The sequence below is a fragment of the Ptiloglossa arizonensis genome, chromosome 9 (assembly GCF_051014685.1).
Source record: "Ptiloglossa arizonensis isolate GNS036 chromosome 9, iyPtiAriz1_principal, whole genome shotgun sequence".
Classification (NCBI taxonomy): domain Eukaryota; kingdom Metazoa; phylum Arthropoda; class Insecta; order Hymenoptera; family Colletidae; genus Ptiloglossa; species Ptiloglossa arizonensis.
In genome coordinates this window covers 10,427,873-10,452,304 of record NC_135056.1, presented here as the reverse complement: position 1 = coordinate 10,452,304, position 24,432 = coordinate 10,427,873, and the positions used below count along the sequence as shown (strand labels likewise).

Genomic DNA, 24,432 nt, shown 5'->3' with positions numbered 1-24,432 from the left:
TTTTCTTGAAATTCTACTTCTATTTGTATTCGATAATTCGATCACGTTGAGAGGTACACAACTTGCATCGTTTTGTGTAATTTATTTTTGAATTAGTAAAAGAATCGTGTTAATTCGTTTGCACGATATACAATAATTAATAGGAGACGTTGTTCAGAGTATAGATACTTCTTTTCGATCTGAAATCTCAACCTTTCCCTTTATCTATACACGTCATAGTTCGGTCGAAGATCGTTACTTACACACTTTGTATTTATTTTCAAATTTCACGTACTGGAAGAAAGTCGAAAACCCAATCGGTGGGTGCTGTTCTATTTTAAAAAAAGCACGTGCTCTTTGCTTCTCTTTTAATAGACCGCGTTACAATACATCCCGAGTATACACAGAAACGAAAGATACGCAGAGTCGTATCTAATGGGACTCTCTTTTCACTTTTGAAGCGTAGAAAACGTCTATAAATTTTTCGAGCATCGTTGAATCGTCATCGTATCATCGAAAACAGCGACCAGTCGCGTCTCTCGGGATTTCCATTGAATATCGTATTTAATCGTATCCGATGTACCAAAATTGCTCGTCCTCTTGGCGGCCACCGAAATGTGTCTCGCATCGTTGTCGTTCTCGATATTGTTACCATAGTCACCGAACCGAAAACTCTAAGGGTGGTAAGAGTCGACGCATAGCCGTAGCGCCAAGTTTCCTAACTACGATCAACTATGCAAGACGCCATTATTGCGCGTAGTTCGGGCACGAAGCTCAAGACTTCGTGTCCCGCGTCTAACTATTTTGTCTTCCGGTAGACCGAAAGGTTCTCGACGAACCTCGGGAAACGCGGAACTGTGCCGAAACTGCGCGTTTCGCGTCCGTTTCGCGGCTTTGCGACGAAAATTTCGATGAATTGAATCGCTCTGCAGGACGCAGCACGTGCTTTCCCCGCGAGACAATCGTTTCCAATAACAACGTCGAGCACCGTTAAGAAACAAATTCCACGAATGCTACGAAGTGTATCGACGTGTCTCGGGCAATTGTGCTCGTTCGACGGTACGGAATTAATTTCTCGTTAATTATCTCGCCGATAGATCGACGACTAGGAATATTTCGTCGTACATCGTACCCGCGATAATATTTGAAAAATATTTCAAAAATGTACCCGCGATAATATTTGAAAAACATTTCAAAGATATTGTATCCGCGATAATATTTGAAAAATATTTCAAAGATATTGTACCGTACGTGTATACATAATTACGTAAAGAATTATACGAAAGTATTGTGTAATTTATCAAGATTTTGGGGGCTGTAATAACGATATTCGAGGAGTTGTCGGATTCGATAGAAATATAACGATTCGATCGATTCGTTTAAACGAGTTTTTGTTACGCTGGAACGTAAACGCGATTCGCCAAGGTGGATTGCAAAAGTATTCGAGGGATTTGTTCGATATTTCATAAACCGAGAGTACGCATCGGTGTAAGATTTCATTGAGAACAAGATCGGCCACCCTCCTTCGAAGAATGCGCTTTGGGCAGACCGGGATAGGGTACGAGGGGTAGGTACCGTTCGAAATAATCGATATCGCAATCTCATAAAATGGCAAAGCACTTTAAAGCCGAGTTTCTCTTACAACGCTTCGTTCTAATCTAGAAATACACGCGATATCACAATGTTTTTCATCCACCCTTGACTCTGATCGTTTTCGAAAATGCGAGCCAACGCGGCCAGAAAAGTTTCCCACTTTCATTTTGTAGCTTTAAAATTTTTCATCCGCGCTACGAAAGACTCGTTTAACCATCTACTCTGGTAATTTAAAAAAATACGAGCCAACTCAGCCAGAAAAGTTCCCTACGTTTATTCATTTTGTATCTTAAAAATGTTTCATCCTCGCTGCAAAAGATATACCATATTTCGATCGTATCGCGTACGAATAATTAATCGCTGAGTATTTTCCAACGAAAATCTATCACCGCTCGTACCGAATCGATAATTCTCCGCTAAACGAATTACAATACGTTACAAATCGATGGGATTGCATTAATCGTTCGTCGCGTACTACACGTGTAACGGTAATACGAAACGAAGCAACCTAACGTTCCAGACGTTCTTTAACGTTCGGGACCCCGACGAACGCTTGGAGTAGCCATTTTACGGGGTGAATCTCGAAATAAACAATTTTCGACACGGGGACGGCTCGCAACACGAAACTGCATATGGCGCGGACAGATGCTTTAAAGCAAACCCGCCTTTTCTCTTCTGGCCAGTTTCGAGCTGTGCGAAACCAAACGCATTCTTCGTTCGCGTGTCGAATTTCGTCGAACCTAGTCTTTTTTGCCAAACGTTACACGACACCTCTGGAAACCGCCCAAAACATAATCCACGGAGCGGTGTACGACGTGTGTCACGTCGTTGTAATTAGGGTGATATTCCCATAAAAGCTATTGGTGTAAGGTGGACCGCAAATACTATTACCGTGAGCGTTATTAGAGGTCTAAAGTTGTCCCTTAAATAGGTGGTGTGTCTGGTGTTGTGTGACCGTAACGCGACCCATGAGCGCACGAAACTCGGCAGGCGTTTATTTCGAATGCAAAGACCCCCGGAAGAGTGTACACTCTCTTTTCGTCCATTAGTTTGTCATCGAATTAGACACTGAAAGGTACTGAAAATTTGACTGCAAACAATAGACGTTTTGCAAATAGTCCGTACTTTTTCGTCTTCTTCCCCAAGATCTTCGCTTCTCCTTAACATCTTACGACTCTGATGTCGAATATCCATGTAACTTATACTTTAATGTATAAATGTTTGTACGCTCTAAAAAAATCGTGTTTCATTTTCACTAAAAGAAAACGAAATGACTTTCCGAACAACCCAATAATATTTTTCTAAATAATAGATGCCTCGTAAATCTTTCGTACACTTTCATCCTCTTCGCCAAGATCTTTCTTCCTCTCCGACCCTTACGAAATAATTTTCATCGGAGACAAAAAAGTAATTTACCAGCTCAGTTTTAAAACACCCATTGCATCGAATCTTTAAATCTTCTACGTTCGAACGCCACGCATAGACGCCATCTATCTTTCCCCACAATGAAATTTCTTCGAACACTGTCGAAGCTACAAACAAATCTAGGACAATCGTTCGAAGTAAACCGAAGCCTTCTACACGAGATCTCCAAATCTTCGACATTCGACCGCCGCGCATAGGCGTCGCCTTTGTTCCCTCGCAGTTAAGTACATTTCTTCAAACACGTCCGAAAGTATAAACGAATCTACGACAACAGCGCGAGGATACCCTGTCCCTGTCCGTACGGTCCGAGCTCTTTCACCGGTCCCGCTAGTACAAACAATATTCTCCTGGCACCTCTGCAAACAAAAACCCGCTGTAAGTATTTAACCGAGGTTTCCCTCCGCGTACTCGAACGTGTACACCGGGCGACCCGTGGGTAATTCCAGAACGGAATCGAGCGACGAACGAGCAAGAAACCGTGATTCCCCGTTCTCGCGTTGTTGAAAAATCGATCCGAGCAACGGGTGAACAAAACTCTTCTCGGTTCGGTTCGTCTTCGACTTCCTTCTTCGGCCACGGGTACTTCTTCTGCGCGCCGCTACGAGACGAGGCGCGCCCGTGTTTCTTTCGAGTTACGCTAATCTCTGCACGGCCGGGGCAGCCCTCCTTATTACACGGGGACAGGCAAGCAGAACCGTGGCAAATGCAAATGTCGCGCGCATCGCCGCAGCGGCGGCGGCGGCGGCGGCGAGAGTTCGCGTGCTCCGCGTAGGGATCAACGATCGCAATCACCGATGTCACGGCCCGGACTTATTGGCCGCGATACGTCTAATAGATCGATACCACCCGTTATTACGTATCCCTCCGTCTCCACCTACCACCCTTCCCTCCCCTCGCGCCGCTATTGGCCGCCAGCGGTTCGTCCTACAAATAACACGCCGCGTACTTTTCTAATGAGGTAGCCGGACGTGCACGTGACCGGATCTCCGCGCGCTTCGATTTTACGCGTAAAGTCCTCACGGACGATAAGAGGGCTCCGCCGAGTACCGTGCATCCGCGATCTACCTCGGTTAGCTCGCGTCGCGGGGACGATTGTCGCTTCGTCTCGCGACGTCACGGATCGGCTCGTGGTCGCTTTTGTCTCGTAATACCGACCGACCGTTGCCTTTTCAATTTCACGACCGGGGAGTGGGGGGTGAGTTTTACGTTGCTCCACGTGTCTTCGTCCGATGAGTATGGTTGTTTTCTCAAAATTGTGGGTATTTTAATACGGATGGTTGCTGTTTAATTTCCACGGGGTAGTGGGGCGAGTTGTTCATTGCGCGATATATCTTCGTTTCGTGAATATTGAATTATTGTTTTCTCGAAATTGATGTGTTTTTTTCGTATACTTTGTATCCGAAAATAGAACGGAGCGTCTGGTACCAAATTATTTTTTTTTTCAAAATTGACGTTTATTTATTGACGGTACGTTGCATTCAAAGGTACAGCGGAGTATTCCAATATATACGAAATTATTGTTACGTCAAAATTGATTTGTCTATTTTCTGTATATTCTGCGTTCTAAGAATGCAGTGGGTCGTTCGATAAATGTCGAATTATCGTTTTTGAAAGTTGACGTCTATTTTCTATACCTACGTTTTGTGTTCGTTAAAGAAGAAAATCATTTGTTTTGTAAATCACAAGAGACATAAGTGTTCGAAGAATGAAATTTTCGAACAATAGTTTACGTTCGTAGACTATTGGCCCACATGTAGGTCAAAGCAATTTTGACTCGATAAACATCACCCGCATGATTAAACCGAAGCTTCTCTAAAACTGCGAGACGCAGATATATCGCATGGATAATAGTGTATATCGTTTGACAAAAAAGTCGTATATTTATTATCGCGAAAATCGATAAGGTTCGAAATTGACAATTTCTTAAAATATTCAAACATCTTTTGGCAACTAAATTACGCGAGTAACGATATAAATTGCGTCTGGAGAGCAAAGTATTTGAATAATGGATGTTCGGATACAAGAGGTGCTATTACACTTTGTAAGCCGAGAAAAAAATTTTCTCATCGAACGAAATTATTTTTGAAAGTTACAACGTATTCTATAAATAAGACACTGACGCGCAGAACTATCTATTAATATCGAGACACTTGTACAGCGTACAGTGTAACACGACAAATAACAGACAGCTTTTATAAACACATATTTTTAGCAAAATACCATAATGGCGTAAAATAATTTTATTAGCCAAAATTTGAGAATATTTTAGGTTGGAAAGACCAAGTAAGTTATTACCGAACATAATACTTTTCTTTTTCATAATGTGTTACGAAAGAGGTTAGAAGAAGTTACAGTGTATTAAAAGTCACGCGTCATTTATATCAAAATAAATTTTACTACCGGTAAAAAATTCTCCGGATGTCCTCTACATAGGTGTAAGTAGGACGCGATGTACGATGTTTTAAAATAGACTACTGGCACAATGAATCGTGTAAAGCGCTTTGAAAGAACAATGTAGGTTATCTTAACCACAATTCTGTCGGTCGAGGATTTGTCCCGATTACGACCCTCGACTCTAATAAAATTAAGCGAAATTTGTTTCTCGTAACGCAGGAACGAGAATGATGAAAGAATACGCTGCAAATAGTAATCTTTAATGCGTATTAACTGTACAGTAGTAATGAATGCAATGACGAAGAGGCAATAAAATTTATTGCGAGGTGCACGTTAATAACCCATTAACGTAATAAAATGTTACTCGTTATTAAAGATGGTGCGTATTTTATCATGATTTTATATTTCATTAAAGAGCGACGCCTTTATTGCGGTATAAATTTAAATAGTTCGATTCGAGGATGTTTTTAATGGGACCAAGTCAAACCGTAATTGGTAAATAAAACAAGTGATCGTGAATTTGAGAAAAACGATACAAAAATCAATTGTTGGGTAAAGGATATTCGTGTGTCAAATATTCTTTGTTTTATGCAGGTTCTTACCACTTGAAAAAATACTTCTGACTCTTACTTTAACTGACTTTGTCTCGTTCGAAAAAAGGTAAGACTATGAAAAAATAGCAAAACCCGAGCTATTACCAAAGAATGTGAATTCCAGCATTTAATATCTCTAGACTCGATCGACAAACGAGGCCGATATTTAGCAATATCTAGTTCTTTGACATCTCCTACGGATGTTATAAATTAAAGAAAAGAATAAGGTTATGTGATTTCAACTGGAATAGTATGGAAATGCCACTGTGAAGTAATTGAAAGGGAAATCGAATCTCCGAGGATACTTGGTGGGAGAGAAGGCTACACCAGCGTTCTCTCGCTGCAGGGATCTTTTATAATTCATCGAGCTGTGCAATAAGTACCTTACGGTTACTAATTCGTTGACTCTACTTGCATAGACGAAATGGTTCGTTTATAGTCTACCGTGGATTAACCGAAATGTTACGTCTCAGGAAAACCTATTAAAAAAAAATTTTTTTTAAATCTTTATATATTTTTCTTCTCGTCCTTGTTCTACTATCAAACACATCGTACGATTGACATTTTCCACACCCCTGCAGGTGTACACTCCGAGCAAGTTGTCGATTTTCACAAAATCTCACGCGAACTATTTTATTTCCTTACTCCGTCTTATTTATACATAAAAAAAAGAAAAAATGCGTATGAAATAAACTCAAGCGTAACATTAATTTTTACACTTTCTCGTATAACTCAAAACATAGAAATTCTTTTCCAACATTTATCAAACTTTCCGTACCGCTATTTTGCAAAGTGACTCTATCGTTCCGTGACACACCGTTCGGTAATGCAAATATAATAACAGCGTCCACAGTGTCAAATATAATATATATGAAATATAAGTACAGTGTCCACGGACCGGGCAGGTGTACAATCGTACACCGAGCAAAGAGAGTTAAGTAGCGATAAAGGCTCGAAGCGACTCGAGGTAATTACTCACCACATGGATACCCTCGGCATCCCTTCTGAGGTCACCGCTCCTTTGGCCAGCCGTGACGGCGGCGCTCAGGTGGTTGTAGTGATGTTGATGCAACGTGTTGAGCGTCTGCGTGTAGGGATCGCCGACGAGGTAGTCGAGATGTTGCGGCTGGCCGAGGCCCGGGTGTTGGGGACTCGCTGGCGCGTGATGGTGCGAGGGGAACGGGGGTGGAAAGTACGGGGGTTGGAAGTCCGAGGCGGTGGGCAAGGAGGCACCCCCGTGATGGGGCATCCCGCTGCCGTTTCCATTGCCTCTGTGACCGTGGTGATGGGCGCCGGAATACGGCGAGGAGTTTCCACCGCCCAGCGAGGAAATACCCCCGTGACCAGTCAAACGGTCCTGTCAACGGAACAAAACATATTTCTCGATTAGTATTTGATCGTGACCGTACCTGGGTTTAGATACTCATCAATTTCGAATCGTCGAGCGTCGATGCTTCTCGTGAGAATCGCGCGATTGTTCGCGTTAGCGCAAGAGTAAATTTTATAATAAATATAGTAAACAGTGGTACATCGTTATTGGGAGATTAGAGGGGGGTAAGTACCGTAAACGAAAGCCACGATCGTTGCTTTAAATATTGTTACAGTGTGGACGGTCGCGAACCATTATCCGTAACTTTATACTTGTTCGGGAAATCAGGTTCGTGGAGTTTTTCAGGGCACGTTATTAGAGTAAAATAATTGCAGCCTGTATGGTAAAGGTATGCGATATACATGTGTACACTGGCTCGAAACAAACTTGTTCGCGCTACCAGAAACGGCAGAATGGCAAAAATGGTCCGATTGGAAGAATGTGGTCGGATGCGCAAGCCGATTGGCCATGACTGCAGCGCGTTTGTGGTACTATGGACATGCTTTTTCGAAGCCAGTGCGCCACTACTTTTACTGGACGTTTGCTGTCCGGTTACTCGCAAACAAAATGCACCTACATGGAAAGCGATCGTATCTTTTGGCGCACGGTTTGCAACACCTGCTCGTAAACGTACCGTGAAAAAGATTTTCGCGCTGGAAATTTGAAGGTATTCGATCGACCTACTTCCATAGGGTATGGATAAACTTTCTATCAACGTCGGAGGAAAATGGGACAACGCTGCAAACGCGTATAGAAATTTATGCGAATTCCTGGAATGTAACTTTGCAACTTTCTTGGTAAAGATATTTTCGTGCTTGCACAAGTTAAACGACCGATAGAATTCCTATTAAGCGTATAACGTTTCAAACATTCGGTACATTCCACTGAATATTATACTTTGATCGTCAAATGCTACACGAGTAAAGATAGTAATCGCGAAGTTCAAAGATCGTTGTACGAATGGAAAAATAAAAGAAAATACTGACGGATACAGGACAATTTGAGAACGTCTACTCGATGCCCCGAACGTTCGTAGTTCCACTGTAGAGAACTGCAAAGAATGCATCTAAGAGTTCACGATGCAGGAGTAATTCGTCTTTCTACGTAAACTCTATTGCTCGTTACTTTGTAAAATTCTCAACGGTAAAATAATCTTTCCAAAAATCTCGATCGTTAAACCCCAATGCAATCCAGGTGCATTCCCTCCTCTGGTCTTTCTCTTCGTCAACGCGGAACTATTCAACGACCGATCATCGAGTTCGTTTGGAACGTTCACTGTCTCTCGAATTTCTTTCCCCCATCTCTGTGGCGTAGTGTCTACCGTGATCGGGGTCTTCCAGAATCTATTTCTACCGTAATTGAACGTAATCGTATCCGGTGCACGAATCGCCTCTCGTACCCGGAACAACGCGAGAAATAAAAAGTAATAACCATAATAAAAGCGGGGCGGGTATACGCGTACGCAGAGACGGGGCCCAGTATTCGAGCGTAACTTTCGCTGTTATTAAAAAATTGCTCGGCCGACGTAATTGCAGCGACCAGTGTCCGGCCTTTAGGGTGGTAGGGGGGAAGAAATCGTGGCGGCCGCGCTGGAGGTCTGCCATTACTATAAACGACCCAGTATATGGGACAGTGTCGCTTATCCGCCCGAAGGTGGTGAACATAAATGCGGGTAAATACTATGCAAATCTTATGGCGAGCAGCGCAACGCAAATACCTTGCGGGCAGAATGTAGGTGTGCCCCCGTGATCTCTGTCGTGGAAATCGTATTAAAGTTAACTACGCGACACGCGGATCGCGTACGAGGGAGTCGATAACGCGATAAGATGTCGTTGGAAATGATAACCGACCGCGTGGATATTTCGCTGACGGGGCCCGCGATCGGTGTCCCCGCGCGGGACGTTCATAAATTGACGCAATTTGCCCCGATCTCCGACGATCTCCGGCAGTTTGTTATCAGGCGATAGCGGACGCGATGGGGAATGAAATTTACACGGGAACCGCCGAGAGAAAGGTGAATACGGAGCGTTTATTACGAAACGAAGAGGTGGGTTACGTCGACGGGGGTACCCTAACCTGGACGGGGAAAGCCGACGGGCCATCTTTGAAATTTTACCGAACGAACACTATTTACGAGGTTGGCTCGATACTCGACACGGTCATTTGTACACATCTATTCGAGTTGGCTGAATTTTTTCCCTATGGAAATAGAAGAATGATTTTAAAGACGTGGACGCGATAATGGTATGGGAAATCGAGAATGTAATTTAGGTTATTTCTCCTTCTCGTGTAATTTTTACACGAGAAGAGTGTAAACGAACTTATACTCGTGTTTCGGGTAATCCCTTGAGTTTAAGTTCTTCTGTCTTTAAAAATGTTGTCCCGCTAATGTTTCAGTGGAAACGGAGCAAAAATAATAAAAAGTGTTTTATTTCGTTCAATCCTCGCAATATGAATATCATATATACACACACTCCCGATAAAGGTGTACAAGGTTTACGTTTGTTATACGTTCTGGTTTCGCAACAGAAGCGAGAAACCTCTTCGGACTTTTTAACGATAACGTACACGGAACGCTGTCCCCTTCAGGCTTTTTATTTCGCTCGTTTAAATTGAGATATAATTTTACGAGGAGATCTAACGATACGATTAAGTGCAAGAAAAAATGTTCGTTCGAATTCGTACGATTCGGAAGGCTATACGAAGTAGTCTCTCCTTTTTTTTTTTGCGGACAAATACAACCTTGGTCTCTCATTGAAATTCCTGCACAATTATTCCTACGATCGAAGAAAGTGTATCTATTTCGAAATGATTGGTTTCGAAGAAGTTGGGCAATTTCAAAATTAAAATCTCCGAAATGTACAAGCTTTCGCGGTACGTTCGGACGTTATTACAGAGAGACCACGAGTCGCGGTATAGTTACCTTTCATCTTCGTTAAACGTACTCAAAGTTTTTATGGCGGAATAATTACCGCTCGTATTCGACTATTAATTTTCAGCTACCAACGGGCACCGCGCTTGTGCATTGTTCCCCGATTCGTTGGTCAAAAGTCTCGTTTACGGTTGCTCAACAACCCGGGAAAGTTTAGATGAGAATCTCTGCGTAAAATGCTGATTATATCGGAGTCTACGCGAACTATTGACCGTATGAAATATCGGTCACAAACCGCAAGATCATCAAAGTAAATTGCCCGAGTGTGATTAAGCATATTTTAGCTCGTAAATATAGCGAATTGTACGTATAAATTGACGTCCAACCTGTGTAACGAGGAGTTAAAAAATATATTATCACGAACGAGTGACAATTAAAATTGACTTTTAAATAGAGTAATTTAATCTTGCGGTTACATCGGGCAATAATACAAGAACGAAAATTGTTCGAGTTGTGACTGTAATTGCTAATGGTAACATTAATGGATAGACAATTTAATAGGGAGAGGAACAATTACTTAAAATCTTCGCTCGTGTATTCGAATATACACAGGGTGTTACCGGACGAGTGTCATCGGGCAGGTAATTCTACGTCATTCTACGTGTGAAAATATATCGAAACGAAGGGAAACATTTTTCTCGATTTACTCATTTACGAGTTTCAAAGTGTGTAAGTAATACGTTTGTTACTATTAGGTAATACTTGGTTACCGAGTTTGAGCATTTGTAATCGATAAATTTTTAAATATCATCGTGCGATACTCTGCCACCGAGTTTGAAAATGTGTAGATAAAACATTTTTGATTAGTATCGGATAATGCTTAGCTGCTACAGACGCACTCCCGTTACGAGTACCGAACGCTTTCACTGTGTCAACGTATTCGCGATCGCTGTAACGTATTCGAGACACTGTTACGATTCGACCGCTGCGAACGTATCGACGATAAGAGTAGTCGGTAGCCGTACGACCGAAGACAGAATGTAAATATTACGGAGGACAACGAATACAAAAGTGTAAACGAAATTGATCGCGCTACAACTTCCAAACTCGCTTTTCTCGTAAACGAAGCCACAAATGGAAAAACGTTATCCTTTTTCTTCGATTCGTTTTCACACGTTTTCATCACCTTCCCAACGGTATCGCATCGTTCGTTCCGTATACGTACACATTTATTTACGACGGTACAGTCTTTCGATATCGTATCGCGCAAAATTGAAATAATTCGGTATATCCGTCGTTTCCGATATTCGGATCGTTCCCTAGATTTCGATACACGATTAATTCACCGGGCGCGAGTTCTCCCGATTATCGTCGAGCGACGGTTAAAATCGAATCACGCGTTTGACGCGTGTAATTTCCGAATCCGGGACGCCTTCGACGAGTCTGAGAAATTTTTCGCGCGCTGAAAACGCGTAATCTCACGATGGAAACGATTACGCGGTATCACTCGGGTAGGTAGATGGTATCGTTGGGTGATTTATCTGAATAACGGCGGAAAGGCTTTGTATCGACACCATGCCGGCGCGAGCCATTAGGTTTACCGCTCTCGTGATACGATCTCGAACATCTCTATGAGCCACGGAAGGGCCAGCGCGGACTTTTACCCATTCGTTACAACTTTCTACGCGTGAATGTCGCGCGTCGATTCCACTTGTGCAACGCTCTTTAAATTCGAGTGTCATTTCGGTTTAGGTTAATAGCGGTGTGTACCTGCACCGCGCCTCCACACCGTAGCCGCGTATTTATCGCCGCTTCAACGTGTCATATTTTATCCAATCCTTCGACCGCCATTGTATACGACTCCGTGGCCAATAAAGACGCACGATTATCCCTGTTATTACAACCGAACGTAACGTTCGCGTTACGGGAGAGTAACGCTCGTACAACGGGCAGCTGATCGACTAAATAAATAAATCGAACGAGGCTGTACCAATGTTCCCTTTAAAGTTATTAGAATGTTTCCACGCGAACAATGTTCCTATACACTTTCTAAAAAGCTACGAAATATTTCATACTTCGAAGTTATATAAATCGAAGTACGGTGTTTCAACCTTCCCTTCGAAGTTTGATATTTCCAGGACGTTTCGATATTTCCGTGTACCGTCTTGGAAAGTATAAAATACTTTATTCTTCCCGTTGTTAATCTCTGTCGAATCGTATGTGAATTTTCACCGACCAATCGTCCTTCGTCGATTCGTCCCAATATCGCGATATTTTTCAACGATGAACAATTCAAATCCAAGAAAAACCAAAAAGGAGGGAAACCTTCGAATCCGTTATTAGAAAATTTCGAAGTGTTTGATAATTTAGTATTCGGTAATTTAGTCCGCGTCGATAGATCTTCGATGTACTCTCCGCCGAAAGTTCTCGCCTCGTTATTGTATCGTGTCTCTCTATTTCGTGTCGTGTCTTCTCTTCACTCGTTAAACGGAAGGGCTCGTCACTGTCGGAACTCAATTGCGACCTTTCCCCGCGTGCAATTTTCTTCCCGCCGAAAACTCGTTCCGTTCCCAATTTGAGAACTCCGCGAAGCAAACCGCGTACCGTAATTAGCTCGGTAGACGAGAACGGTCGTCGGTCGAAATTGGCGCGAAAAAGCGAGCCGAAAGGTACGCGGGGTCACGGGCACGCCGGCTGCCATAAGTCAGGGTGTAAAGTCACGTTCACCGCGTAGCGGAAGAATTCGATACCGGAGGAGGCATCGCAGCCCGTAACGGCATTTAACGACGTCGGCCCAAAATTGAACGGAAAGGTCCGTTATAGAAGGGAACTCTCGCTTGGCCAAACACGTGACCGCCTAATCTGTCCGATACCGGCGTGTAACGAGGCAAAAATTCACCGGTTCCCCCGACGAGAATCGTTGCTTTCCAAATCGGTGTGTTTCGAAACGCGAACGCGCGTGGCCCGTCTTCCCGCGAAGGGATTTCCGTTAACCCCCTCCGTTTCCCCTCCGTTTCCCCCCCGTACGAGATTATTTGTCGTCGTTTAACGACACGCGTCGTTACCAACGGCGAAAGAGTACCGTTCGCTCGGACGACTACGGGGAAGACATTAAGGCGTCTTCAATTTGCAGTAATATTCGTTATTCGACCATTACACGGGACCCGGGACTTTCACGTGTTCGGTTCGTGGCCGAGACAACACGCGCGGTTCGAATTTCTCTCCTTGTAGTTAAATTTCCGATTTGAATTTATCGCGTAGTTAAAAGTCTCGGGATTATAACCGCGCGCGTTCGAACCAACGAACGGTTAAATATCCCCGTTGGTCCCTTTCCATGTTATCGCGATCGCTCTTTTACGTTTATTGAAAATTGATCGGCCGCGCGTCGTTTTCGAGAATTCCCTCCGCGGCGACGTTACGCGCGAAGAAACCTTGGCGTTTATCGGCGACGATTCGATATCGTTTCGCGCGGAGAAACTGGGAAACGAGACGCGCGATTCAGAGTTCGTGGATCTCGCGTAACGTAGAGGCTGTCGCCGTTGATCGACGCGCGGTACGTATCGATCCACGCGTTCGATCGATCGAAAGGAACGCGATGAGACGGAGTACTCGAAGTAGTAGTTGAAAATGAATTTCGGCCGATGTCGAGAAGAGATTCGACTCGGGCGTGTTCGTTCGAAATAATTCCATCTGTCGCGAAAGAATTTACGTTCCACGTTAGAGATGGAAGGGAAAGGGAAAACAAAAATGGAGTCTCGAGTGTTCGGCTAATTTCAGATCGAAACGTCCGTTATTCTCCTAGCCGTCTCTCGGTGAGTAAAAATATCTCTCGGTGGGTATCTATCGTTTCTCGCGGGGATCGAAGATCGATCGAAGCGAAGAAAGTAATTTAAGGAGCCGGGGCACCGTGTAGACGAGACGAGAAGGGGAAAGAGAGAGAGAGAGAGAGAGAGAGAGAGAGAAAAAAAGGAACGACAATCATTTAATAGCGAGTTCGATCGGAACGATCTGACACTATACACGCATAAAATTTCGACTCGTGAACAACCTGCAAGCGGTCGGTTCGTTTCATAAGACGCATAGCCGAACTTTCCAGCCGAGATCGCTATTGATAACGCAAGAGAAATCGTCCCTCTTACCACATATGACGAGTAGACAATTAATAACCAATAAGTCGGCCCGTGTCGAAATCGACAGATCGTAGATTAAGGACAAATAACTAGGAAAGAGAATACGGTACGCACGTGAGCGCTCGGAAGGACCGACGAACGTTTCTCGTCGTGTATCGTCGAGTCAAACGGAACAGAACTATTTCATTGGATCGATCGATCTCGACTTTGGCAATACGAAATTCCCGCATTTTTCCTCTATGAATTTTTTATACGAATGTAGTAAAAATTCGCGACGAAACGTACTTTGGAAAGATTGTCCAATTTTGTGAAACGTGTTTCAGGCGCGTGTTACGGAAGATTTTCAATCCCGTCGGTTTCTTCTATTTTACGCATTCTCACGAGGTTAAGTTCGTTACAAATACGAGTACGGTTGGTTTATTTAACCATAAATATTTAATAATCTTTTACAAGTTGATTGCGTATCGTTGAGTGCGTATCGTTACAACACTATTAGATACTAGTTAAGGTGAACGTGTTTCGAAAAAAATGTCGTAATGTTCCATTGCGTTCCTCCAATTCCACGATTTTTATCACCGTTTTAAGTACTTTTCTATTTTGAGATATTACTTTCCGCGACCGTAAGTATTCAATAGTCGTTTACGAGCTGATTTCTTTCTGGATATCGTTGCAACGGTATTAGACAGTTGAAAATGTAACGATTCCATTGCGTTTTTTAACGTTACTTCGAATACTCTTCTATTTGTGAACAAAAAAATAGATTATCGCGGAGAACTCCGAAATATAAAAACGAAAAGCAATGAATACTAAATCGATTCGTGAACGCTTATAGCTTGTGCAAAAAAATCGTGAAATTTTATTATTATTTTACTTCGTTCGACACCGATGCTCTAGACATCGTTCCAACGATGCTTGTTTATAAATCAGTCTGACGTTGAATTATATTTCCATTTATCATTGACAAATAAAAACTCAAACATAATCACCGGGTGACTAATGTTTCTAAGAAATATAGTTCAAGGATTCACTCGCGCTTCGAGGAATGAAATTTTATTGTTGAACACACCGATGTAAAAATAACAGAGACACGTAGAAAATGTTGCTCGCGCGTAAATAAACGATCGAGCGTAATCGCGCGCATACGTAACGATCCGCGTTTGGTAAGTTTCAGTTTCAACGACGAATCCACGTCGGTGTATTGAAAATTTGTAGGTAATTTGCGTAAAATGCACCGCAAATACGAGGACTGGTAACTAGCAGTCCTTAAGAGGAATTATTATTCTTCGTAAGAACTATTTTTCCTGGAACTCGGTAATCGAAGCGGAAGAATCGAACGATAAATCTTACAACTTTATCGAACGTGTTCGGAATTTGCATTATTAAAATTTTGCCGACAGGCACAGGTGTAACGCGAAATACTTTTATCCAGACCGCTAATTTAAACGAGCAGTTTTAATTACGTGGCACCGAACGATTCGGAAATACAACCGTGACAGAAACGTGTGGCAATCCGATTTATCGCACAACAAACGTCGACACAGTGTACGCCAAGTTGGCCGTGTTGTAAATTAAAATAAAATTTCAGGAATTGTTGCTCGCTGTTTCGGACATTTTTGTACTTTACAGGATATCGCAAGCGCACATTTTACGACAGACGAGTATATACGTGAAAGAAATTGTTACGACGATACGAGAATTCATCGGGCACGAACTTTGAGATGTCTCGCGTCAAATCGAGCTCGGATCTTAGAATCCTACTTGGATCGGTGTTCTCTGAATTGAAATATTTCCAAAACGTCGCACAACCTATCGCGCAACCGAATTCGAACGATACGTTTCCGCGCGGCGAGCTTTGAGAACGCGTCAATTTTCAATCCGCGAGTAATCTGTGGACATCGATTCCGAAAGAACCATAAACAATTTCGAAACACGGAAAAGTACGTACACGTAACGAATCCAGGTGTCTGAAATTAAATCGAGCTTCGATTTTAGAATCGTAGCAGCTTCGATCGAAATATTTCTAAAACATCGTGCAACGTGTCGCAACTCGAATTCTAATATAAGGAATTTCATCGTTATTTTAACTACTCTTCTATTAAAAAAAAAAAATAGATTATCGCGGAGAATTCCAAAATATAAAAACGAATACTAAATCGACTCGTAAACGCTTGTAGCTTGCGCGAAAGAATCGTGAAATTTGATTATCATTTTACTTCGCTGGACACCGAAACTCTGGACATTGTTCCCAACGATGCTTGTTTATAAATCGGTGTGACGTACGATTAAAAAAAGTTCGAGCAAAGGTTTTCGATTCGCGAGAAACGTAATCGAAGGCTCCGTAGTTGTACGACGAAAGAAAACCCGTGTGCCTAGAGTCTGTTGGTCGGCGATCACCGATGTAAACGCACCTCGACCTCGATGACCGTGGTCATGTCAACGTGGGGCGCGTAACAGAGCGCCAGCTTGTCCGCTGTCGGCGCTTCCGTGCGCGGCGGGAACATCCCTAGGATCTCCAGTTTGCCGGTTCCTGGTTTAGATCCGTTGCCAGTTGGACGTGTACCGCGTCCACCACTTCCGCGTCACTGATACTTCAACCCCGGACACATCACAACAATCACGTCTACGGGGTTGTCAATGATCGGTGGTCACCACTTCGCGACGATCGCTCGTATCGTTTCCTCGCGTAGCCGACGAGACACTGTGTATACACTTGGATCGATCACTTCCGTTATCCTCTCTAGCCGCGGGTAAACGACGCACTCGTGCGCACGCCGCGCGAATCGACGAACCTCGAACCTCGAACCTCGAACCGCGAACCGAATTCACGAACAGAAGGAACAAACCGAGCAAGTGTCACGGAAGTAACGCGACCGTTGTCCCCTCATCGTTCCGTGGAGTCCCATTCGTTCGAGCGTGGAGTAGCACACGTCGTTCAGGGAACGAGCGCGCGTAAACGATGCTCGGACGGACCACCGTGACCCATTCTCACGTTTGAAACCGCGACGAGAGCGAAGTTCGAAGCGAACACACGTCTACTGTCCACGGGTGTATCGACCAAGCGTGTTTTACCAAAGGCCGGGTGTCTCGGAGGAAGGTGGCTCCGAGGATGCGTGGCCCGTCGCGGTCGCGACGAGCGAGCGTAACCGCGTGGATTCGAACATGATCGTGGACACGCGTACGCGCATCAGTGCCCCGCGGTACGGTCTCGTCGAGGATGCATTCGAGACGTGCGTGGATCGCCGCGACGGCGTTCCTCGTGGTACGGAAACCGGGCGTTCCGACAGAGAATAGGTCTACGAATAAATAAATAGAAGATAACCGACGAACGTGGAAGAACCGGGCGACGAGTATCTCGAGAAATCGACTCGGAAGCAGTTCGAGGCGAGCCGGTGCGCAAGAGGAGAGAACAGCTGATCGGCTGATTGAGCGGTGTGTTGCGGCCGACCGACTGAACCACGGGGACGACGGCGAGGCGTACGAAAGTATAGCTAACAGCCGTGTGCCAGCACGCCGAGGACGAAATGGGAGGTGGTACGGTGTGTGCTCTTACCGAGAGCTACTACTACTACTACTACTACTACCACCGACGACGACGACCACCACCACCACCACCACCATCACCACCACCACCACCACCATCGTCATCACCACCACCGAGGCACCGAGGAGACCGAGCCCGGGACCGGCGTCGTCGTCCTCCGCCGGCAGCTGCACCACCACCACCATCGTCCCTCGCCACCACCTTAAGAATTCTACCCTACCATCCAGCCGGGAATGGAGGATAGGAGAGAACGGCGAACTCTCGTTTGTGCACGCGTACGGGACGACCGAAATTTCGCCCGAGGATACGCGCCACCACGTGCGAGCACTGCTCCTAGAGCTGCGCCCCCACCAGACGATCGAGCGGCCGCGATTCACGAGGGGACGTCCTACGACCGAACGAATAGGAGAGATACCCCACGGGTTCGCACGACGCTCACCGACGCTTCCCGATCGCGCCGCAAATCTGCATCCGCGGTGGCCTCCGCGCTCCGCCGACGGATTTCGGGGTGGCAGTCACTCCGGCTCACTCTGTCCAGGCGCGTTCACCGCCCGTTTAACGGCCGAGGAATTCCCTTTTTCTTTTTTTTGTATTTCTTTCGCGACGATGATCGCCAGTTTTTCGACCGAGCAGAGTTACCGTTTAGTAGCAGTTCGAGAACACGGGCGGGGAGGGGTTCGAAAACGGACGAAGTGTTCGATTGTTCGGGTTACTCGAAAGCAGAGTCGAGGATACTCGGTTCGATGAGAGTAATTCGAAACGAGTAATAGTGGTCGAGCATTTCGAATCGTTCGAGTAGCTCGAAAGTAGAGTCGAGGATACTCGGTTCGATGAGAGTAATTCGAATATATAGTAACTGTTCGAGTAATTCGAATCGTTTGAGTGGCTCGAAAGTAGAGTCGAAGATACTCGGTTCGATGAGAGTAATTCGAAACGAGTAAAAGTGGTCGAGCATTTCGAATCGTTCGAGTAGCTCGAAAGTAGAGTCGAGAGTACTCGGTTTATTGAGTAGAATTTAGTATTCGATAGAAGTAATCTACCAGTGGTACAATATTTACAATTAGGAGGTAGTTGTTTCGTTTTTATCGAACTATTCAAAGTGAGACCGAGTACTCGGTCATTCGAGTAATCTACCGATAAATTAGTAGAGGTGCTGCTCCGATTTTTCGAGTTGGTCGAAACTCCCAGATATTCGGTTCGGTTTGGATATTCGCGAAGATACTGCTAGTAGATTACTCCAATGACCGAGTACTTGAAACTTTACTCGAATAGATCAAATCGTGAACAGTAGTTAGAAATTTGGAATACTTGAAAAAACTATCCAAATTTTAAATATCCATATCGATTCGAGTATTCGAACGTCTCGAATAGCTCGATAAAATCAGACCAGTACCTTGAATTTTTTTCGAGCTACTCGATAAGTTCGAGTACTTCGTCCTGCTCAGATATTCCGATAAAACTTGGCTCACTTACTTCGAATACTACAATGCACGAATAACGAGTAATGCAAAATGTCGCGAACAATCTATTCTATTTGAAAGCAATTTCTCGTTAATTTAAACGAATTTACCGATTCAACTTCCTCGTAACTACGAGGGTTCCCATCTAAATAAAATCTCCTGTGTTCCGGGCGATGGTAAACGTTACTCCATAGCCTTTCTTCGTCCGAAACGTGAAGCTGAGATTATTTTATGGAACGATTTCATAATGTCTGCGAGTATAAATTTTGTGGTTTTTTTTTTTTTTTTTTTTTACATAGACGAGAATACAACCTGTAATGTGATAATTATTCGAAGAATGTCGCGACGCAAGAAAATGTTTAGTTTTTCGTTTCTGTAATCCGCTTGATTGAAATTTCAAATTATCGACGACGATCGTAAGAAATTCAATGCCTAATAATCGAGTCTAACGGACTCGGTAAACGCAAACGAGGGAATTTATTTGATGATATTCATTGCGATACAATTAAAATTCATCGAAAACTGCTAACAAGATACACGTTCTGCATTTATAATAACATTAAATTATGATTCTGGCTCACCGAAGGGAAGAAGAATTTGTCGAATCGCTACAATTCTACATTTTTATCACTGTTCATAGTTTACTCGAGTAAAAGGGCATCTCGACGTGAAAATCTTATCGTCTGCGTGTATCGAGGAAGCGTAATAAAATTAACGATACGATAGAACGATCAAGGGCATTTATTAATTAGTACGGTAAAATTGCCAGTCGTCTGACAATGTAATTTACGAGCAGTTATTTAATCGTAAAGAAGAATATCTGCTGTCCTACCTTACAATCTTGCGCAATACAGCCCGTTAGTCATTATATGCGTTTGAAATATCTAATTATACCCATTACCGAGGCAATGAAATATGTGGAGATAACAACTTGTTTAACAAGAAACTGAAATTTCCAATTTTTCTTCACCGATAGCTAGAAGCCGTGTTAACGCCGATAACTTTTCAACAATCGCTGTGCATCTCTGAAAAATGCACAGTATACTCAATTTTTTCCCCTTGAATCAACAATCACAAAAGAAGCGGTTTTCGTCCGATTGTTAAGCGTTTGAAAACTTCCGGTTCGTTTTTCCCGTACTTGCGCGATCCCTTCCACAATTTTGGACGACTTCGATCGCTTCTCCATCGTACGAATTCCAAGATTGAAATTTCCTCGACAAACGTTACCCGTGTGGTTCGGTGATACGCGCATTCTCGATTTCGTGGACACCGTGTATCGCGATGTACGCAGAAACGACGGTAAACACAATTTGTGTACAATCTTACACGCGTCTTCTATCCAGCCTTCGCTCGTTAACTCCTCCCGCCCGTATTTCCATAAATTACACAAAAATTCCTAGTCACGACAGCTGACGGACGCGGTCTCGCGAGCAGTCTAGAGAAAGATACCTACCTACCTACCTGAGCGTAAGAAAATAAGAAAAATAAAAAAAATAGTATCGTCGTTTGAATTCGTTACGAGGGACGCGTAACGATGAAATAGAAACCCGTACAATGAATTGGTAGCGCACAGGTGGGACGCCGAGTAAAGCGGTTGATTTTATTCCGCTCTATAAACTCGGTCCGCAATCGCGCTTAATAGAGCAGCTTAAATCCTAATGGGGAGTCTTATCAGCTGCCTCGCGATTAAACGCTAGCCGGAACGTAATGTATTGATAATATTTATCGCCTCTGAAGTGGATAAGATTAGATCGCGACACCCGATTACACCCGGCGTAGTTATCGGAATCGGGGTTGGTTTCGCGGCGGGTGGCCCGCGACGAATGTATTAATTAAACTCGGTCAGAAATTGGCTCCCTACCCCCTTCGCGTGTCCCCCCTTCTCGCCACTGATCCCACATTTCGCCCCCCCCACTCGAGCCACCACGGTTTCCAACCGCTTTTCCGTCAACGTTCATTCATGCCACGAGCCGCTATTAATTCGCAAGGTGAAAACGACCGGCAAACCAACGTTATAGGTCGTCGACTCGCGCGGGGCGTAATTTATGCCGGTGTAAATTCTGCCGCGTAATTACGCCTCGGAACGCCATTCACGGTTGCAACGAGGCGTCGGTGTGAAAAGACGCGCGACACCGGAACACGCCGCGGCCGAAGGCGAGGGACACGCGAAGACAAGGGCTTAATCGCGCCCGTCGATCCTGTAAATCTTAATTAAACGTCCAGAAGTATCTAGGTCCACGGAGGAGTTACCAGATGGAGTGGAATTCGTTTACGAAGATCGTGCCACGGTAAATATGCGAGCGTGCCAGTAGCGAACCCTGGACGGTGAATTAAGGGCTTTGTACTTACACTTGGAACGCGATCGGTAATTACATCTGTACGAAGAATTTTTGTAACGATTAGCTTTGGAAAGCATTGGATTCTCGAGAAATTTTCCACAGGGTTTGGAGAATTTTTCTCCGTTCGAATATTCGATGGTCGAATTCTTTACTCGTTGTGTACTTTTTGGAGTTTGATTTTTAATCGTCACGTGTTTCTCCAAATGAAAATGTAACGATTGGAACGATCGGTAGATTATTAATGGGCGAAGGTGAAGATTTAATTATTTTACGCGTCGAACATCGTTTCGATGAATTTTTCTGTATTTACGGGAAATTGAAATACTTCTGCGATCGAAATGTTCAGAGAATTCGAATATCTCGTAGACACGTGGGTAATATATCAAATTCTTTGAGTTTCGTCGTTCTTTTCTCAGTTCGATTTTTAGATCGCGATCGATTGCTTGAACTGTAAACTTACGAGCAGTCCACACGACTAAAACGATCGACGATTACTCGCGAAACGAAGAGTTCGATATTTCTAAGCATTGAGAACCATAATTTCGTTGAAAGTTTAGTTTACCGCTGTGTAAACTGAACCGAGTAAACTACTCGACTTGGACAATTTTTTCCGTGCTCGAATATTCGGACTCTTCGGTGATCGATGTATTCGGAGAATACAACTCGAATACCGTTCGAATATTTCGCGCACCGATCGAGTATCCGGATATTCGTAGTATTCGAGTAACGCGCGTACGGATCGTAAATCAAGTTCTTTAAGATTCATCGTTCTCTTTCGAGATTTATTTTCATCGAAGAAATTGAGCAAGAATCGTAACAAAATAGTCGATCGCGATAAATTTCTCGAGGACGTAATCGAACCGATCGGAACGATGGATAATTACCAGCAAACGAAACTAAGAATCAAAAGAAACGTTGATCACTTCGCGAGTCGATGGCTTTTCGCGAGATTGCGTACTGTTTTTTTTTTTTTTTTATGAAAAAGAGTTTTAATCGCCTTACCGGTGAATTTCGAACCTGCTCGAAATTAATGTACCGCGGTATTCGTGGTCGTGCAGAGAACTGTTAGTTGAGATTTTCTTGCTCCTTTTGAAAGTGTTTTGCAAACCTTCGTAATTTCTAGCCACGGTTCACACATCGTAGATACTCTTACGATTCAGGATGTGTCTTATAATCGTTTCTCAGACACGAAGCGAGTCGCGCAACTGGATCGACTTGCATCTACTCTTTCAAGGTAGCTAGGAAAAAGCGACAGGCGAGAATGTCGAATTATTCAATCACGTTTGTTTTTTTCAGATCGCTATGTATCACAAACGCGATGGCGCATCTCTATTTAACGGACCGTACGTTTAATACCCAGTAGGTCGTTCCCTCGGCATTCTTCTCTGTATAATACACATAGTCGTCACTCAAGGCCAACACTATGTACGGTATACATATACGCGACGACACGATGTTAGTATTTACCTTGTGCTCCTTTTGTTATCCGCATTTTTACATTCGCTGTATTTCTTTCGTGTTTTCTTCGGCGACCCTTTTTTTCTCTTTTTTACGAAAAGGGAAGAAAACAATCGAATTCTAACGTAAAATTACGAACGTGTAAGAAACTCGAGGGAAGCGCGCAAATTGTCGACTTCGAAAACTTATCGCGCTCCATCTCGTCTTATAATCAATTGCATTTAATTTCAGTTGCGACTAATGTAACGTGACTTTATTACTTCACTCACCGGGTTGATATACCAAGAAGCGCGTAATTTCGATTAATAAATCATTCCTCGATTTTATGCGTGGCGTAAACACTGTGTCGCAACGTTGCCGCGAATTTCTTCGGTGCAATTTTGCAAAATTGTATGTAATTTTCGTTAACATTTTGCGCTCTTTCGTTGCGCAATTACATATCGAACCGGGTGGCTCGTGATTAAGACGAGCGATAAATTTCGCGTAAACACAGCCTCTTTCGTTGTTCGTAAAATAATATTATTCCCGAGACGCGACTAAACGCGACGAAATTCGTCGCTAAATGTTCGCGTTTTATTTAACCGCGAAATAAACACGAACATCGTCGAACAATCGATTTGTCGCAGAACTAGAGCGACTCGCCCGATCACAGCCACTTTAATCGTTTTAGAAGTTATTTACCCTAAAAATCGTTCCAAATTGGAGCACAACATTCGAAGTCTCTTTTATTTCTGAAAATTTTGTCAGATTTTGAATAGAATGAATCGATTACCGGTTAGTCGAAAACGTACAACAAAGTCCAATGTGCCTATTACCGTCGCTCGAAAAATGAAAACCCTCGAACGAAAACAATTTCTACACAACGATTCCATTTCTACAACAGATACAAAACAAACGGTATCGATAACATCACGACAATTCCTGTACTTTCTACTTACGTTACACTGTTATTTATTTCCAAGTATCCGTCACAAACGAATACACAAGTCTGTGCACAGTTACGTAAAAACGAGAATCCAAAATTTAGTATTAAAATTACTCAACCCATCTATTCCCCGTACCCTGTTTCCCTTATCGTATAAAATACTCCGAGTGACAGTTACAGGGACAGTGACGGTTACTGGTCCATCTATCGCTCGTTAATGGAAACGAAATTCAACTTCGACGTTCCCGTACATAGTCGCGTTATCTGAACGCGTCCTATGCGCGTCCATCGCGAACGAAACGCGTTTACCGGGCACTTTGATTAATGACAACGAACGATACAGCGCGTGCGCAC

The 24,432-nt window shown here is 43.7% G+C and overlaps 1 protein-coding gene across 2 annotated transcripts in view; it reads right to left on the bottom strand.

Moving 5' to 3' along the window:
• Positions 1-24,432, bottom strand: part of Tfap-2 (transcription factor AP-2) — a 135,396-nt gene that overhangs the window by 64,916 nt on the left and 46,048 nt on the right. Inside the window, exons 1-2 of one of the 2 annotated variants that reach the window (XM_076319876.1) lie at positions 16,764-17,903; positions 6,964-7,341 (exon numbers count right to left, since the gene is read on the bottom strand). In XM_076319876.1, the coding sequence (XP_076175991.1) occupies positions 6,964-7,341; positions 16,764-16,856 (471 nt within the window). In that variant the 5' untranslated portion in view covers positions 16,857-17,903. Of the gene's footprint in view, positions 1-6,963; positions 7,342-16,763; positions 17,904-24,432 lie in introns of those variants that run through there. The other variant, XM_076319875.1, reaches the window with a different exon arrangement.